Source organism: Rhamphochromis longiceps, linkage group LG2 (assembly GCF_057381845.1).
Source record: "Rhamphochromis longiceps isolate RC_006_pf linkage group LG2, R_longiceps_female_GT1.1, whole genome shotgun sequence".
Lineage (NCBI taxonomy): Eukaryota > Metazoa > Chordata > Actinopteri > Cichliformes > Cichlidae > Rhamphochromis > Rhamphochromis longiceps.
Window position 1 is genome coordinate 32,954,097 of NC_140558.1, and position 19,738 is coordinate 32,973,834.

General features: G+C 40.6%; 1 protein-coding gene across 5 annotated transcripts; it reads left to right on the plus strand.

Annotated features, from left to right (window-relative positions):
• The first annotated feature begins 83 nt into the window (after window positions 1-83).
• Window positions 84-16,109, plus strand: hmgxb3 (HMG box domain containing 3). Of its 5 annotated transcripts, XM_085423969.1 has the most exons (22): window positions 84-267; window positions 870-979; window positions 1,069-1,220; window positions 1,342-1,516; window positions 3,591-4,097; window positions 4,216-4,323; window positions 4,434-4,568; window positions 4,656-4,891; window positions 5,956-6,065; window positions 6,153-6,233; window positions 6,435-6,517; window positions 6,622-6,729; window positions 6,844-6,984; window positions 7,218-7,525; window positions 8,185-8,312; window positions 9,765-9,896; window positions 10,004-10,188; window positions 10,315-10,537; window positions 14,189-14,322; window positions 14,518-14,637; window positions 14,832-15,041; window positions 15,168-16,109. In XM_085423969.1, the coding sequence occupies exons 3-22, from the start codon at window positions 1,081-1,083 to the stop codon at window positions 15,759-15,761; spliced, it is 3,858 nt and encodes a 1,285-aa protein (XP_085280095.1). In that variant the 5' UTR covers window positions 84-267; window positions 870-979; window positions 1,069-1,080; the 3' UTR covers window positions 15,762-16,109. The 5 variants fall into 5 exon arrangements, with proteins under 5 accessions (XP_085280095.1, XP_085280086.1, XP_085280071.1 ...); XM_085423960.1 differs by lacking the exon at window positions 870-979; XM_085423945.1 differs by lacking the exons at window positions 84-267; window positions 870-979 and adding an exon at window positions 290-562.
• The last annotated feature ends 3,629 nt before the right edge of the window (window positions 16,110-19,738 follow it).

Sequence of the window (19,738 nt, forward strand, 5' to 3'; positions counted from 1 at the left end):
TGGCAAAAACGTCTTACGTGATTGGTTTAATGTATACATTCTGGCATGTGATTGGTTAATGACAATGGCAACAAACCGCCATCTTTTTTCATGAGACGACTAGCAACGAGGCTACTTTACACCTTTACTAGCGTCGTGAAATTCTTTATCTAATGTAAAGAACAGGCAACACGTAGCATTACTTAGCATAATAACACAATGCATGGACATTTTCGGCGACTTCTAAACGTTGTTCAGAGTAGTTTGTAGTACCTTGGGCCGTCGTAGGTAAGACTTCAATAAGAAGGCATTTCATTGGATAACTGACTGACCGTGCGGGCAGTATTAACACACGCCATTAAACCTACCTTTAAAACGAGGAAGGAGCGGTGGTTTTTACATGTTTGTTTGGTTTAGTATCTCTCTCCCTGAGCAATGTGGATAAAAGTGCATGGCATTTTTGCAGCGATATATTCAAATAATAACCTTTAGTCACACTCCAGTACTTTTATTAGTATTATTTTTCATTAGTTATAGCCTTTATGAGCACCTCTGCTTGCCTCTCATCACCCGAGGAAAGGAGGTGAAATAAACTTTATGTCAACAGCACTGCAGTTACTATGTAAAATCACCCTTGTCATACTGTTCAAACATTGTGGCCGCTAATGATTTGTGCCTTAGTTGCATGTTATTGTGTTATTAGGCATAAAATAGCTAAGATGTGCAAACATGGAATTTCATAAAAACAAATTTGCAAGTTGTTTCCAATTTGAGCTTTAGAATTTACTGCATGTGAACGAGATATTGTATTCACTCGTCTAATGTGTGTTTTTGTCTGTTCTTATCGTTTGTGTTTTTATTTACAACTATTTTACTGCTCTCTTGGCAAGTTAACTGCCGAATAAGAGATCTTTATTCTCCCTGAGACTTTTACTTGGTTAAATAAAGCCTAAATGCTTCTATTTTTGGTGCTTCCCTTTTTGAAGTGAAGTGGAGATGGGTACGCTTTGACACAACACCCCTGCAATAAATTCCATCTTCTTGACAGTTCAAACATGGATCCCCTGCTGTGTGTCATTTTTGTCCTAGATCTTTGGAAACATGGACAAAGTGGAGCTTTTTGAGGTTGTTAAAGTGACAGAAGAGGTGGAGAGTGCCTACAGCCAAATGGAGGTGACATCCTTTAAAAAGAGGAAGAGCAAACCTCAAGATGACAGTGTGGAGAAACCTAAGAAGCCTAGGTAACATGAATAAAATGGTTTTCAACCCTTCTCTCATCACTGGCTGAGCTTCAAAGGCATTAAAAATGTCTTAAAAATGTCATGTTCTAATTGTAGACTTGGAATGTGTTGTCTGCCTTAGGTCTGCCTATCTGCTATACTACTTTGATGTTCACCAGATTATGCAACTCGGAGTCTCTAATATGCCACAGTCTGAGATCAACAAGCGTATCAGTGAGAGCTGGAAACGACTCAGCGTAGCTGAGAAAAGCTACTACCTGGAAAAAGCCAAGTTGGAGAAGGAGGGCATAGATACAGTAAGCTGCAGTCTCAACTTTTTTTTTTTTAAATGTAAACAAACCAGCGTATCGGATTAGCTGAGAAGACCATATTATTTAAATCCATTAATCTGTAGATTAAACCTTCTTAAACACTTATGCTAGAATTCAAAACTGGCGCACTTTCACCTGGCAATATGAGTCTGTTACAAATAAATTAGAAAAATACTTAGTTCAATATATGGGAAAAAAGATTTAATTTACATTTAAGACCTTCCTCAATAGTGTTTGACTATCTTTCAAAATATGTATATATTCCTACATAGTGAACAATAGTGTCAGAACGTTGAAAAATGTCTGCAGCCTTCATAAACGCAGGTACATAACCTTACTTTTGCTATATGTGAACATGCAGTCATCCTTTGAAGTATACAATTATTAGATTATTCTGTTATTATATGTTACCTTATATATGTAATCAAAGTAGTTGAATTAGAATACTGCTGTAGATCACATTATACCCTTTAATATAGAGTGTGTGAGCTGTATGTAGTTTAGTTCTCATTATACTTTTGAGTTAACAGAACATATTCACATATTAGTTCATTAGATAAATGTGCATCACTCTGTATCCTTGATCTGCTGGGAATGTGTTACACTGTTTTCTTGACATGCTTAATTGTTGAATCATGAAGAGAAGGTTGTAAGCAGGAGACTCTGTGTCTAAAGACAGGGGAGATAGATAGACCACATTCCACACCCCCACCGTACAGAAAGCAGAGAAACAACTGCCGAGGTCATAACTTAGGCGCTGTAACAGAGAAAAAATGTGATGTTTTGGCTTTTACGACTAGCTGGGGGCCACTAGAGACTATAAAAAGCTGAGCAACCCGTCACCATTTTGAGACATGTGCCTGACCCTCTGGTAGCATCTCTCCCGTCCGGACGTTGTAATGCTCTGACTGTTGAATTGTATGGAAATAAATGATTGTTGATTGAGCATTGATACACCGAGTATTGTCCCTCCTTCAGCCCAAAGATTCAAAGAATTGGGAGAATTCAACACAAGTCATTTCCAAGGGACGACTTACTATGATCGTAGAATATGATTTTATAAATATAATAGGAGGGCCCCATCACTGCAGCCAATCACATCATGAAAAACAATCACTTTTTATAACTTCTAAACAGTGAGTGATGTTAACATTTTCAGTGAAGATCTGAGAATAAATCTAGCATGTCCACAGATATGCTAGATCTCTTTCTCTTACAAGGATAACAGCTTGTTAAGGCAGTCGTCAACTAATATTTATTAGTTGGCTGGAGTGCCACAAGAGGGCAGCAGCATCAATTCATATTTACCTGGAACATCAAAGTCCCAGGTAAATATGAATTGAATACCTAAACTTTAGCAAATAAATGCATTCCATTATCTTCTTCGTGGGTTCTCTCCGGGTACTCCGGCTTCCTCCCACCGTCCAAAGACATGCAGCTTGTGGGGATAGGTTAATTGAATAATCCAAATTGCCACTAGGTGTGAATGTGCGAGTGAATGTGAGTGTGAATGGTTGTCTGTCCTTGTGTGTTAGCCCTGCGACAGACTGGCGACCTGTCCAGGGTGTACCCTGCCTCTCGCCCTATGACAGCTGGGATAGGCTCCAGCGCCCCCTGCGACCCTGAAAAGGATAAGCGGAAGCCAATGGATGGATGGATGGATATCTTCTTTGAAATATCAGCTATGAATCAACAAAAGAAACCATGTAACCGTGTTTAGCTGGACGTGAAGAGTCAGAATTTGTTACTATGGTAACTGATTCAGATTTTAAATTACTCCTGTTTTCTGAACAAAACATCCAGATTTTCCCTCATCTGAGTTAAAAAAGTTCAGTAAAAACTTAACAGTAAAAAGTATTTTTATTATAATAAATACTGTACTAGTAGACACTCTAGTAGTAAATTAATCATTATTCCACAAAGTCAACCTGTCTTTTTAAAAACATTGCCACTGGTAGACAGCTGATTAAAAAGCCCTTCCTCCAGTGAGATTCATTTATTTCCTTTATCATGAATTCTTTTGGCCATAAAAAATGTCTCGATTGTGCTTTTTCCTCAGTCATCTGTTAGTCTCTCCAAAGATCTGCCAGGCTTCCGCAAAATCCTACCAAGAACCAGTTACTTTGTATTGTCCAAAGGCTGCTCTTCAAGTCTCCAGCCGGGAAGCTCTCAATCAGAGCTCAGCATTGAGTCTACGGAGAATCCACCTGAAAATGGCTTGCCCTCAGTCTCCCTTATTCAGGAACCCCGGTTGACACCTTTAGGGTTGGCTGGTAAGGTTGAACTCTCTGAACACCCCATTGTTGTTGATGAAATAACAGGGGAAACAGCAGTAGTGTCACCTGCCCTCCAAGGAATTCCACCCACCTCTTCCTCCTCCTCTGTCTCACCGAAAGCAACAGCTTCTGGAGACTCCAGTGTCTCACAGAGCTCTGGTGACTGTATGGCAAATCGGGTCATACTGAAAGGAAATGAGGCAAAAGCTGGCAGTAGTAGTTACAGTGCATCGATGGTGCAGCAAACACAGGGGGAAACCACACAGGTGGTGGCCATCATACCCACCCAGGTACAACCTAAATGTCCTCCATCTTCTGCCAGGTTGTAGACTGATATTCATTAACTTATATAATCACCTAATTTTAATAACAGCACATGTATTTTGCTTACTTCTTGCCTTACCCTAGAACCTACTGGAGCCCAAGTCTTTGGCAACTGTGAGCTCTGTGGGCCCGGTGGTGATGGTCCCTGTTAGAGCAAGCATAGAGCAAAGTGTCAAACCTTCATATAAAATGGTAAGCATGCATATTAGTCAAATAAAGAAAAATCTTGTATCTGGAAGAGTACACATTTAATTTTTAGGACTTGAAAGACCTGAAGTTACATATTTTCTTCTTCTCATCAGTCTGTGAAGACATACACTCGGAGAGGTCGAGGGAGGTGTCTGAATCCTGGCTGTTCATTTGTCTACGTTACCCGCCACAAGCCACCAACATGCCCCGAGTGTGGGAGCCACTTGGGTGGTAAATGGATACCCGCTGTAAGTGTTAATGAAACCTAAGAAAAAAATATTCACTATTTACTTGTGATTCTAATCAGTTAGTTTTGGCTGCCATTTTCTTAATAGGCAAAAAAGTCACACGAGAAGCAAGCTGCTTCAAGGCAAAAAGCTAAAAAAAAAGCTAATAAAAGCTGTCAAACCACACAACCAACAACTCAGAAGGCAGGTGCTGCTGTCAGCAAAATAAATACTACTGGAGTCAACAAAGAAGGACAAGTTGTGAGGCGCGCCAGAAAGCAGCCTGTTCGTTCAGCTGGATTGCCACAAGAGGGCAGCAGCACCAAACAACCGGCTCAAACAAGGTGCGTGTCATTTCTGCAGATTATTACTGTCTGAGAGTTCACAAGGCCATTAAATCAGATATTAAGTGTGTTCGTTCTTTTAAAGAAGCAAGTTGATTACATCAGCGGTCCCCAACCTTTTTTGCGCCATGGACCAGTTTATGCCCGACAATATTTTCACGGGCCGGCCTTTAAGGTGTCGTGGAAAAATACAACAAAATAAAACTAGTACCGGTACCGAAAAAAGAAGACTTATTCATAACACATGTGAAAAGACGCAGGAAAACCGAGTTAACGATAAAAACTATAACAAAATAACGCTGAAAAACGATAAAAACCCTGAAAACCATACATTTCACACTGAGCCTCAACTCTTGCGGCCCGGTACCAAACGACTCACGGGCCGGTACCGGTCCGAGGCCCGGGGGTTGGGGACCGCTGGATTATGGCTTTTATGCTTTAGCTGCAGAAGGCATGCAGTATGAAAAGTACAATGCAAAAGTCTCAAGATTGCTTCTTGTAGTCTGTCATTTATATTTACATTTTTCTTCAATACTTTCTTTTAATGTTCAAAGTCATTTTGAGTATTAATTCTCAGGGCTTTCTGAAGGACTATCAACATTTTTCGTTAACTCATTTTAATCTCGTACTTGAATTTTTTTTAATATTTGTTAAGCCATGTAACAATAATATCAGAATAACTGAAGCATAAAAAGGCACTAAAATCAATGGCATGTACCTGTATTTGTAGATTTGTATCTGTATGCCCGTATTTGTCATTTTCCTACCAAATGTCAAGAAATTTGAGGTGGCTCAATGCTTTTTCACAGCACTGTATGTGCATTAGTGGATTTGTTTATTTTTAAAAATGCACACTTATCTTGTTTTTTCTCTTTTAACTTACTGTACCTTCCTTAATAACAAGAACTGCCAAAAATGTGTGGAAAAAAGGGCCATTTTGAAAATGTGGATGAAGTTGAATTATACTCATTTCCTCTTTGTGCTGTTAAAACAGCTGCCTGCTGCCCTCTGTGTTTTGACACTAGACTGTATCTGACTTGACATACTTACTCTTTTATTTCTAGACAAGTGAAAGACAATCCTAAAAGTGCCTCAATCCAAGGCCAGGAAAAGAGCAGTACCACTGTGCAGAAGAGGCCTGTGAGGCCCATCCTTCCTGCCTGCTACAACACAGGTGAAATGAAACAGAGCCAGCAGTAATGTTTTGGTGCATGTGCTTAATTGGGCTCTTACAGCGTCAACATATGTGTTTGTGTTTTAGGTCGTGCTGTGTTTCAGATCATAACTGTTCCACCTGACAAAGAGAAATGTCAGTATTCACACAACAATAATTCACCGAATGGTAATGATCATTTGACTGTATTTCTAATTATTCTTCATTCTGTGCAATTTCCACATTTGTGGCTTCTGTCTGGTTTTATTACATGTCTGCTCTGTACTTGTTCTTGACACATGCAGACCAATTTTATCATGAAGTGTCTCGATGTGACTGTATTTTCTGAGGTTTTAGCTCTCAGTTGATCTGGTTCTTTTTTAACCACAGTGCCACCAGAGAGTTTCTCAGGTCTCAAACCCAGCACTTTAAAGCAGCTCGGCCACGCTGTCCCAACAACCACAGCTAACCAGGTTAACACATACATATGGTTACACACACAGAGAAAAACCTCACACAGAACTGCAAAACAGCAGAGTTAATTCTTCTTTCTAACTGTCTGCATGCATTTGCATAGGATTTTCCGGGCGCAGCTGACAGAGGCCAGCCCACGTCTTCTCTGACTGACAGGAGAGTGAATATCCTGTCAGTTGTGCCTTTCAAACAGCAAACAGTTTCCAGTTTTGTGAGTATCTTCTTTGCAGTTTATTTTGCTGTAATTGTGTACAAACCTGTACTTTTGTCCCTCTATATTGCTTGTTTGTTGATATTTAGGTAATTTACTTCTTTATTCTTTAAGGATTTGGGACTGTCCACAGCACGAGGCAGGGGTCGGTGTAAGAACCCATCTTGCGACTATATTTATAAGAACAGGCACAAACCTGCAGTGTGCCCGAAATGTGGCTGCGAGCTGACCCAGAAGAATGCCAAGGCAACAAAGGTACACAAAACCTTCCTTCCTCCAATTTTTCTCCAAAGTGCAGGTGCTGTAAGGTGCTGTTACAGCTGTAACACTTTCGTTTACTTGTCTTCACTATAATTATTGCAGAAACCTTTAGCAACTTCTGAACACAAATGTATTAAATGCTTTACTTTTACTTTAAAACCAACATTTTTGTATTTTTCAATACGGATCCATTTGTCTCCATTGATTTCTTAATTTCCCCTTTTCAGTCTGAGACTCTGCTGTGTCCATACAATCCCCTTAGTCCTGCCCAAAAAGACATCCAGCGTCAAAATACGGTGCAGCTGCTGCGCAGCTCTTTGCAGATTCCTGAGAATGAGACTGAGCTTCAGGAAACATTAACCCTCATCCAGGAGCTCAACACTTTCCAGGTTGTCTTTGTTCAAGTGGCTGATCAGGAGCAGGAAAACAGCGCCGAGGCAGAGACCATGCTTCAGTCTAGGTGGCCTCAGTACTACGAGTCAGCAGCTACTCACTGTGGCCTGTGTAACTACCCTCTCTTCAAAGGTGATCAGAGGTAAGAAGATGCATGACAAGATTAGTTTTAATATCTTTAGTATTCTCCCACCTTGATTATTGTAGTTCACTTTTCACGTGTCTCCCAGTCCTCCATATCTAACCCCCAGTTACAGCAGGACAGCAGCAAGGCTGCTTACAAAAACTAGTCAGCAGTCACATATTACACCTATTCTCTGATTCCTTCACTGGCTTTCAGTGAATTTGAGAATCCACTTTAAAATTCTGACCTCTGCTTAAATAGCAGAGCTTCTGAAACCTCGTCACTGCAGCCGGCCTCTCCGATCCTTAAACCAGGGTTTTAAAAATAGAGGTGATTGTGCAGTTGAGGTTGTTGCACCTAAACTGTGGATTAGCCTTCCACACTCATCAGGTCAACTTCACTGTTACTGGTTTTAACTGCTGAAAAGTCATTTTTATAGGTTAGCTTTCCCTTAATATTTTCCCCCTTGACTTTGACCGTAATTTGCAACTATTTGCTTGTATGTTGGAATGAGTGTCTGACCGTATATGGTTGATTTTGTTTCTGTGTGGTTATCATCACTCTGTGGCTTTTATTCAAACTGTTAAGCACTTTGTAACTCTGTGTTTTGAAAAATGCTAAAAAAGTTATTATTGTAATATCTGGTATCTTACATTATCTGTATCTGTACATTTTAGCACTGTTGCAGGACAGGAGAACTGCTGGCTGCTCACTGAAACTCTAATGCAGACAGTCTCTCTGCAGCTCAAGGTTTGTCTCAATGTTCAGTGTCTGGCCCTGCACAGCTTCACTGACCTTCATCCAGGTAAGCAGAGCCAATTGAAGGTATATTGCACATATAATTATGGGATTTGTTTGAATTAAATAAAGATTCTTCAGGAGACTGGCTACCTTTTGTCTGCAGAAGCTCTCAGTAGGCACAAGCTGGCACATATGTAGTAATGACCAGAAATTTACATTCAGTTATCATAGGCATGAATGCCATGGTAATTTTAATTATTTATTTGAACTGTTCTTTTTCAAAGAAGTATTGGTTCTGAATTTATTCTGGATTTTCTCTAATCCAGACAGGGTCAAAAACATACACAGACTCATCTAAATCTTTCAATAAGTGGTGCTGAGGTTCTACTGTGTTTTTTAACGTGATGAGGCCAAAGCCTATTAAATTCTCGCTGGTGATCCCAAACAACATCAAAACTGGTTTTGAAAGGATAAAACAAGCTGACATTAGACTTCTGGAATGGTCTTCCTAAAGCCCCAGCTTAAACGTTTTTAAAAATGAATGAACTAACCTTATGCTTAAAATGCATAAAACCTTTGACTCTATGTGGATTAGAGAAAATTTAAAATAAATTCAATCCTATGCACCAGTTCTTGTTTTCTAAAGTTGTTAAAGATGTATGCTTCACAATCATTACACCCTGAAAAACAGCTAAAAAATCAACAATACCCCAAAATACCACGACATTTATGCTGTATGTAAACTTCTGACAACATCTGTACATTTATAGGCCCATGCTCCCAATTTGACTTATCCAGTTTTTAGTACACTGTGCTTCTGTGATCCACTGGACAGAAAAGAAGTTGGCAAAGTCTTCAGTCGTGATGGAAATTCCAGTGTTACCAAAACAGCAATGCTATTATGAGTAACGGTGGCTCTGTGAGACCAAAACAGTAAAACTAAGAAGGGTGCTGCAATTCTGTTTGCTTAAAATGTTAGAAAAGACAGCAGTCCACTACTTTTAGCCTTGCTACTCATCAGTCGCTCCTTTTTCAAAAAAGAAATTGGTGCTTGTTCAAATGTTAACTCCATTAGTACCTGCCCTGGGATAGCTCTTCTTCAAAAAGTGCCCTTAAAGGTCAGCTTCTGCAGTAAAATGTTGCATTTACCAGTTGCAGTAATTATTTCACTGATTGGTTAAAAGCCTAGCATATAAGACTCCAGTGAATGCAAATCTATCAGTATTTTCAAAAACTGTTGTCATCGTCTTTCAACTCCATACTAACCTTTAATAATATAAGGACAGGTTAACGTTTCAACCTGCCTCAATATGGTCAAAGTATCAGATGGGGTTGTTGATGATGTTGATGACTTTTGGCTGACCATGGAGAAACAATATTTTCCTTGTGTATTCATACCAAAAGCATTGAGTGGATATAAACAGCTCTTACTGAGGAAGCTTTTTTATAAGGTGTGGTTTAGCCTGTAGCCATATTCTCTGGCGTCGAGTGGATGAATCTTTCTTTATTCTAACAGGTCTGTTCAACATTGGGAACAGACTGCTGGTGAGCATTGACCTCTTTCTGAAGATCAGGGCCAGCATCAAACTAGGCCAGTCACCCTATCAGGCAGCCAAGACTATAGTGGACCACGTCCCCAGTCATCCTGGTAAAATCCTCTATTACACTCAGCATTTATTGCTTCTACTTTGTAAGGGTCTACATTTTTAAAAATGGCTTTGACAGTCTGTTTTCTCCTTTGGTTTTGGCCCCCAGTCCATTCTCTTAATCCAGATGAATCATCTCAAATTCAAGAGCTTCTCCTGAGTGGCTACTGGGCCTTTGAGTGCCTCACCATCCGAGATTACAACGATATGATCTGTGGCATTTGCGGCGTTGCTCCAAAGATAGAAATTGCACAGAGACACACAAACAATGTCCTGGAGCTCAAGAATGTAGAAGTGAGAGTTTGGTGATAACAACTGTAATTAATGCCACATAACTTTTGTTTTGGCAATGGCTGCTTTGTTTAGATATGTGTTTGACTGTGTGCTCTTTTGTTGTGTCCTCTTGTGACCTTTCTGCAGTTTACCTGGCCTGAGTTTTCAGTGTCAGATGAGGTACATGTGGATGACTTCTGGCTGACCATGGAGAGTGAGGCTATTGAGCAAGCAGCTTTCCCCACAGACATCCCTATCACACGGGTAGATGCTTCCATAATTGCTCCCTTCATTCCACCTTTGATGAGGAGCCCCACTGTTATCAACACAGAGAAGGACAAGGTCTTGCCACACCCTGAGCAGTCCTCGGGTATGTTCTTCCTGTAAATTACTGCTGATTTTAATCTCCACATGCATAAATCATTTTTATTAAGGGGTGTCCGATGTTCCAGTGATTAAATTCTAGTGCAATAAGTACTATATTCAAGCAAATATAATGGAGATTTTTAAGGCTAAAAGAACATAAATGCGTAATAGTGTTTAAAAAAAACAGTTTTGTAGTAAACACTAGGGGTGCAACGATATTCGTATCGATATTGAACCGTTCGATACAGTGCTTTCGGTTCGGTACGCATATGTATCGAACAATACAATTTTTTTCAATTTTTTTTTTTTCAATTTTTTTTTTTTTGTGTCCCGTTTGGATCTATAGCCATCAGAATTGTTGTCTTGAGGCCAAGAAAGATGCCAAGAGGATTTATTTTAAGTGGATCATCATATTGGTCCATTTGATTGACCTTTATTATAATTATGAATTTATTTTATTTTCAGTTGCAAACGGGACAGACATGACTGTGGGATAGGACAGGGGGAAAGAATGAAAGAAAGAGGGGGAGAGAAAGAAAGAAAACCAAAGGGGAGAAAAAAAAAGAACAATACAAAATTTGTAATTTATTTTATCAACTTTCCTTCTGACGATGCTGTCTGTGTTGAGCGCTCAGTGAATCTGCATTTGACTACTCCGCCTAGGCTCGAGAGTGCAGCCTAGGCGGAGTAGTCGAACGCAGATTCACTGAGCACTCAACACAGACAGGATGGTCAGAAGGAAGAGCGCAGGGCAAGCTAGCGAGACAGAAGTGGACCTCCCCACCCTCATTCAGATCTGGCGTTTGGAATTATTTTGGTTTTCATGTGACGTATGACCCTGAAGGTAAGCGAGTCATGGACTAAAGTAAAACAGTATGTTGGATGTGCCATGCAATGCTCAATTACATGGGTGGGAGCTAGTGTGTTAGCGCAGTTAGCTCGTTAACGTGTTGGCCGTCTAGCCCCTCTGTATAGGGTAGCTCGTTAACGGAGATTTGCCGTGTTGTGGCGTTAAGGTTATTTCAACGAGATTAACCTGAAAGCACTAGTGGGAACACAACGAATATGACTGCACATTTACACCGACATCATCCTAGTGCAAAGACAAAAACAACAAGCATGCATGCTACAAACTTTAGCCGAGTCATTTAGACAGCTGTTAGCACAGGATTCTCCTTATGGAGACCTGATATGTTTAATATGCTGCTGAGAATATAGCCCAGAAGAAGCGGATAGTATAGCTTTTATTTTGGAAAGAGACATTTCTCTGTAATAAACTCTCTTTTCCAAAGATGAGTGATTCCTCAATCAGATACAGGGCTCGCAATATCGCTAGCCCGATGTCCCGGGGCTATCTCTGCCCTGCCTGTCGGGCTATTGTAGGAAGGAAAAATATATGTCAATGCTTTTGCATTCTTTCAGAAATGTAGCTGGGTAATTATGTCATTGGGTGAGCCACTGTCAATATGTGACATATTGAAATCGTGTTTGAATTTGCGCTTGTTTTTTTGCTTTCACTTTGCAATCGCGCGAACTGTGTATAGAGAGCGACAGCACTGATCTGTGAGTGATGATAATTTGTGCACCAATTCCTCTGACATCGTCTTATTAATTGTTAGCTTACTATGCAAACATGACAAGTGAAATCTCCCGCAGCTTAAACATGTGAGAGGTTGATCGCGCAGAGAATCGCTGAGCTTATGTGAGTGCGGCAGGATATATATTTCACTACGATGACCTGGATGACTGAGAACCTTCACAGACAGATATATATTTTAGTTCTGCTGAGCCAAATAAGACAGGTCAGGGTGAAGAAGTGACAGCCAAAGAAAAGCTTACCACAAAACGGAGAAGTTATGACAAATCAGACTATAAGGCAAAAAGAAAGTGCAGCTTTATGGTTTCATGGACAAAAGAATTTCTGTGGCTGCAATATGACGAGCTAAAAAACAACACGCACAAGGGTTAGGGTTAAATTTAAAAACTGTACTTTTGTGTTAAAATATATATTTATAATTTTAATAAATGACAAATTAAAAAGGCATGAAAATTTTTTTGTATCGAAAAAATATCGAACCGTGACACCAAAGTATCGAACCGAACCGAACCGTGAATTTTGTGTATCGTTGCACCCCTAGTAAACACATCTCACATGACCATTCATGTGCACTGTATGTGCGTAAGATGCTGTAAACAGGAAACGGAGGATTAAAAACATACTAAAAGTGAGATCAAGGATTTCTTTACTCGGACTGCCGATAACATGGAAATGTTACAGAACCACAGGAGCGGCGGGAGAACATAGATTAGGGGATTGTTGCACCAATATGGTGATTTAGTAACGGGTATTAGATCGGTATCCACTGCTAGAAGAAGTCATTGCAATGAAAAAGCAAAACTATGAAATCTCACAGGTAGCCTAGCCATAATATTTGAGCTTAATATACCCTCACTGGCCACTTTATTAGATATACTGGTTCAACAGGTCATTAATACATGTGTAAACCAATCATCTGACAGCAACTCGATGCATTTAAGCATGTAGACGTGGCCAAGACAACCTGCTGAAGATCAAACACATCATTAGAATTATGATTTAAATGACTTTGACTGGGGCATTGTTGCCACGTGGGGTGGTAATTTGCAAACTGCTAATGTACTGGAATTTTCCTAAACAACAGCATCTCACAGAGATGGTTTACAGAGAATAATGTGAAGAAGAGGAAAAATCCATCATCATCATCAGCATCTTGCCGCACAGCAAGAAGGTGCTGTTCAATTCCACCATCAGGCTGGGGTCTTTCTGTGTGAAGTTTGCAGGTTCTCCCCGTGTTTGCGTGGGTTCCCTCCGGGTACTCCGGCTTCCTCCCACAGTCCAAAGACATGCAGTTAGTGGGGATAGGTTAATTGGTTAATCCAAATTGCCCATAGGTGTGAATGCAGGAGTGAATGTGAGCAGATGGGCCACTTTAGTAGGAGAGCACATGGTTTTCACGCCTGTTAGTTAACAACAGGAAACCAAGGCTACAATAAGACCACAGAAGACTGGTCTGAGGAGTCTGGACTTTTGCTGCCACGTTTAGATTTTAGGGTGAGAATCTGGCATAAACAACATGGAAGCATGGATCCATCCAGTGTACCCATCTTCTAATGTATAATACACCATGTCACAAAGCTCAAATCATCTTAAACATCTTTATTGAACATGACAGTGAGTTCACTGCACTCAAATGGCCTTAGCAGTAAAAAATCTCATTGTGATAGAGCACCTCTGGGATGTGGTTGAACCGGAGAGTCACATCATTCATGTCAGTATGGACTAAAATCCCTGAGGAATGTTTCCAGCACTTTGTTGTATCTGTCACCATTTGGACAATAAAGTGCAACCCAGTACTAGGAAAATGTATCTAATAATGTTACTAGTGACTGTATATGACTGAGAAGAAATCAAGGTTGTCTGCATCATCATTTCGGAAAGTCTCAGTTTTGTCTCGCCAGACTTGAATACAGACCTACAGATTTCTAATGAAAACTGAAGGCAGCATTTGCAAAAGTTGGAGTAGTGTGGATCTGAAATATATGTTAACTTGCTTTAAGATGATGGAGTAGGGATGTAGCCATTTTTTAAGACAGCATTGTTCATCATGTGCTTCAGGAGATCCATCAGTTTTGGTACGCCTCATTCACGACAGTCAGCTGAGACTCGACAAGATTGAAGATCACACTGAGGACGAGTTGAGAAAAGTCCTGGACTGCTGTGGGGCAAACATCGCCCCAGGTTCCACTAAGGTACGTGTGTGTGTGTGTGTGTCACTTTTTTCCTACTAAATAACTGGAACTGAATTTACTACTTATGAAGCAAAATCTTCAAAAATCTGTTTTCTTGATCATTAATTTGCTTTGTTAATTCGTTCATTTTCTCATATTTGTGTGAGAGTTTGTAATAATAAAACCCTGCTTTCTGTCTCCATTTGAATGAATTAGAATGAGCTGCTGGCCTCTCTGATCTCCTTATACGCAGTCGTTCATAGCGGCCTCTCCACTGCCACACAACCCCCTGCACACCTCACTGCTGGCAAGCTGTCCAAAGTCTGCCCCCACAAGGTAAAAACAGCAGCCAGATGTTATCCAGATGTGTCAAAACAAATGAATTAAATGGATCAACTTGTATCACATGCATCCATCTGCAAGTGTCATTTGGCGCAAACACACCAAAGTATTTTAAAGAAGTAACAAACAAAAGTGATTTTACACACTTTAAAAAGTATAATTGTTTTCTCTGTGATGCCTGTGCCCAGGTCATGTGCGCGTCTAAGTACTTGGTGAAAGGAGAGACGGCTCGTGACCATGTTGATCTGCTGCTGTCATCTCGCTACTGGCCTCCAGTCTATGTTTGTGACAGTGCTCGTCAGGTGGCCCTTTGCACTGACCTGCAGTACCCACAGCTGGCGAAACAAATGTGGGGCAGAAATCAAGGCTGCTTCTCTGACCCTTTTGAAAAACCAGTGGTGTGTGATTCCAGTGTTTAGTGTGATCGAAATAAGCTGTTATTATAGTAGTTTGCATTCAAAAGTTACGAGGTAAACACTCTGTGTGGTGCCTTCCTCAGACAAACTGTCCTTTGTCTTCTTTAGCTCGTGTCATGTCCGGAGCTCCAGGACCAGCTGTACAGTGCTGACCTGTCCTCCGGAGCAGAGAACCAGCAGGTCCACCCCATCACCAAGTCCTCTTCCTGCTGGCTGGTTCATCCTCCACAGGAAACCCAGAAGCCTGCTGCTCCAGAACATCATTCTATGGTCGTCTGCAAAGACCTCGAGCCCTATGTTAGCCTGGTAGCTGAGATAGAGATGGAGAAGGGCGAGGAAGATGACAAGAGTGCTCCGGATAAAGAACAGTCAGATACACTGAAGAGTGACTCCACAGAAAGTTCTTCTAGCGTTCCTTCTGTGAGCCGTGCGCTGAAACAACCTATTGTTTTCAACAACACTGCTTATTATTACCTGTACAACCGTCTGGTGGATTTTCTCACCAGCAGAGACATCGTGAGCCAGCAGATCAGTCAAGTTGTAAAGGCCTGCCAGCCTGGAGAGGTCGTGATCAGGGATTCTCTGTACCGACTGGGAGTGGCGCAGATAAAAACGGATGGCGAGGAAGATGAAGGAAGTGGGGTGGAGGGACAGGCACAGGAGGAAGTAATAGAGACGTTTGAGGTTGTTCTGGATGAATAAGCTAATTTGGCTTAGAAAGCGAGATATGTGAGCAAGCAGGCAGGGAGGTGGACTGAATGTATAATGGCTGCAAAAATTTAGAAACATGCAAGTTCTACTAGTGATTGTAGTGATTGTAGGGTTAACCCTGACAATAGTAGTATTTTTAAGATGGTGATCTTGTATCAAGTTGTTGAAACAGTTTTAGAGATGTTTAAGTGTGAGAACAAGTAGATCAGATTGATGGTAATGAAATGTCAAAGCTGTCCTTCTCAGTTGACTAAATGAATGTAACCTATGTATATATATATGTTTTTTTAGCAACAGGAAATAAAGATTGAAAAAAGAACAGAACATATATGTAATGTATGTAAGTAACCTTGAGTCCTGCTCGTAAATGAGTGCTTTCCTCTGACTGAAAGAATGTAAGCAGGGTTTTATTCACTCAGCTACGACTTCAAACATGAAAGTAAATATTTAGCTTTGAATTATTTGGTATATTTATAACCCTTTGGCGTTCCTGCTTTACATTTTTACACTCTTACCTCTCAACTGCCACCCGCTGCCTTTTGGACTGATGTTTATTTTGGGAAGCGATTATAAAATGTTAATTGTAATATATGATAATGTGGTGATAGACCCTTGTTGGTAGTTTTTGCTTTAATTTGTGCCACACTGAATGAGTTGGGTTGACTCAAGTGAAGTAGCCAACCTTTAAAGAAACAGCTGCATAAAAGATATGTAATATATCTGTCTATGTGAAGTATTCGTGTTTTTTTTTTTTTTCATTTTTTCTGGTGTTGATAAAGATAACGTAGACTTTGCCTGGCAGTTAAAATGAACAATGGATGAACAGAATCTCTATGGAAGTATTGGGGCTGCAGAGTTGTTAGTAGGGACACCTGTTGATCAAGTGGCACCGAAGCAGCCGTGTATAGTGGTAATATGCAAAAGTAGTCTGTAAATTAAACTGCTTCTGTCACAAATAAATGTGTGAGTCAACTTTTCTTGCGAGAGACAGAGAGAGGCGTTGAAAGGCTGCTCCAACGGAACTTATTGTTTTCGGAGGAAAACACGAACACGGTGTACAGTCGAGTCTTAATAGCTTACTTACAACTGGGCTCGTCAGGCACTCTTCTTGGCTGAAGTGGTTATTATTATATTTACATGCTTCCAGCTCCCGTTTTTCCTCGATGACAACTCCAACCTTTCCACTCCCCTTTTTCTCCCTCCTCGCGCTCACAGACCCATAACGTGTATGGCAGTCCATTCTCCCTGCAGCACGGACTACACTGCCCATGATGCTACATTCTTTAGAGCTATGCTTGTAGCATTCTGCCTGTTAGCTTAGCACAACAACAACAACAACAACGAAAAGGCGCTCTCTCACCCAGGAAACACAGTCGCAGAGAGGGAGAGAGAGCGTCGCCCTGTAACCATGGCAACCGTAACGCTGCCGCCTGGAACAACAGAACGTAGCTGTCAAACAAAACCCAAACAGTCCTGACCCGCGACAAAATGAAACAGGAAAGTACCGCAGTGTAATCCATTTATTTCAACAAAGTAACTGTATTCTGAATACCACCTTTTTAAACGGTAACTGTAACGGAATACAGTTACTCATATTTTGTATTTTAAATACGTAACGGCGGTACATGTATTCCGTTACTCCCCAACACTGTGTATAAATAACATGTGTATAAACTGATAAACTTAGACTTGACAACAGGAAATCTAAAACTTTGTAACGGTTTAATGTCTGCTACTGTAAATCTGTTGTCTGTGAAGTTTCCTTACTTAGTTCTACATCAAAGCCACCCACAAGCAACACTGACATTCAGAATTACAAAGAAGTCATCACATGAAAGAGGCTGCAAACATCAGGATGGTTTTTGAAGTCCCACAAAGGTAAAAGAAGTGAAACAGCTCCAGGATATAGTTTCTGACATCATTCATTGCTTGAGGAAATGAAGAGAGGTTTACAAGTAAGCAAATTACTAATTAAGTTATTAATTCAGTCAATGTTGGGTGTACTTTGGGGGATTAATGAATTTAATGAATTAATATATAATTATGATTAATTAATATATAATTAGATGATTAGAATAGAATAGATGTGAAGGGAAAAAAAGCAAGTTTCTGTTGTTTTTTTACAACACTGGATTTTTAATCAAATATTAAGTATACAATTAGACGGCAAGCATTCAGCTTTAATTGAAGGGGTTTATAAAAGTTGTGAATTTACTTGAAAATCCTTTGTAGTGAATAACTACCTTAAGTCTAGAATCCATGGACATCAACAAATTCTGTCTTCTACCTTGAGATGATTTGCCTTCAGTAACTGAATAGATGCTCCGTACTAATCCAAACATTACAACAATTCTGTCACTAATTAGCTAAAATAAACTCATTTAAATGTATTAGCGGCAACAACCAACAGACCATCCCAGTGACATAATGTTTTATACAGGCATAAGAAGGTGCTACACATGCTCTCAAATCTTACACTTTAACCACTTAAACATTTCTTCAATCCAGTGTCACAGACAGTGTTACAACTTTTTATATGCTTCCTTTAGCTGGTATCATTCAATCTTTTAGCAACCTGTCTTATCATTTTTATGCTGATGACATTCAGCTCCATATGTCCTTTAAGCCTCATCAGCTGGATAGGCTGTCCACCCTAGTCCAGTGCTTAACCCAGGTTTCTGATTGGCTTTCAAGCAACTACCTCGTTCTAAATACTAACAAGACCGAGACCATGATCATAGCTCCTCCTGAGCTACATTCTAAAATCAGTCAGGTTCTTGCCTCTTTCACAGGGAACGGTTCTGGCTCCGTTCCTCTTCACCATCTACACTGCAGACTTCTCCCACAATTCCACCCAGTGCTTCCTGCAGAAGTTCTCTGATGACTCTGCAATAGTCGGCCTCATCACTGATGGGGACGACAAGGAGTACAGAGGATTGACTCAAGACTTTGTGGACTGGTGCCAGCTGAACTACCTCCAGATCAATGCCAGTAAAACCAAGGAGCTGGTGGTAGACTTCCGCAGGCACAAGCATTCTCCACTGCAACCACTGAACATCCAGGGTATGGACATTGAGGCTGTGGACAGCTACAGGTACCTTGGTGTTCATCTGAACAACAGACTGGACTGGACTCATAACTCAGACGCCCTCTACAGGAAAGGGCAGAGCAGGCTGTACCTGCTGCGGAGACTCAGGTCGTTTGGGGTGGAGGGCCCACTCCTGAAGACCTTCTATGACTCTGTGGTGGCTTCTGCTATCTTTTATGGTGTGGTCTGCTGGGGCGGCAGCATCTCTGCTGGAGACAGGAAGAGACTGAACAGGGTGATCCGAAGGGCCAGCTCTGTTCTAGGATGCCCTCTGGACCCAGTGGAGGTGGTGAGTGACAGGAGAACGGCGGCTAAGCTGTCATCCCTGTTGGACAACGTCTCCCACCCCATGCAGCAGACTGTGACAGCACTGAGCAGCTCCTTCAGTGGGAGACTGCGGCACCCACGGTGTGGGACGGAGAGATTTCGCAGGTCTTTCCTCCCCACTGCTGTCAGACTCCACAACAAAGACTTTAACTGAACAAACACACACATCCACACATGTGCAATAACACTAAGTGCAATAATCTTTTCTGGCATCGTTGTATTTTTACTCAGTTGTATATAGCATTCGTATTCTATTTTTATCTTATTGTATATTTTTATTCTATTTTATTCTACTGTATATAGTATATTATTTTATTCTATTCTGTACAGCTGTGTACTGTATTTATTCTTATTGTATTCTAATTTTTGCGTCATAACTTTTGCACTGTCCACTTCCTGCTGTGACAAAACAAATTTCCCACGTGTGGGACTAATAAAGGTTATCTTATCTTATCTTATCTTATCTTATCTTATCTTATCTTATCTTATCTTATCTTATCTTATCTTATCTTATCTTTCTGTCCATCTGTCAAGTCAAATATTCGAAATCTTG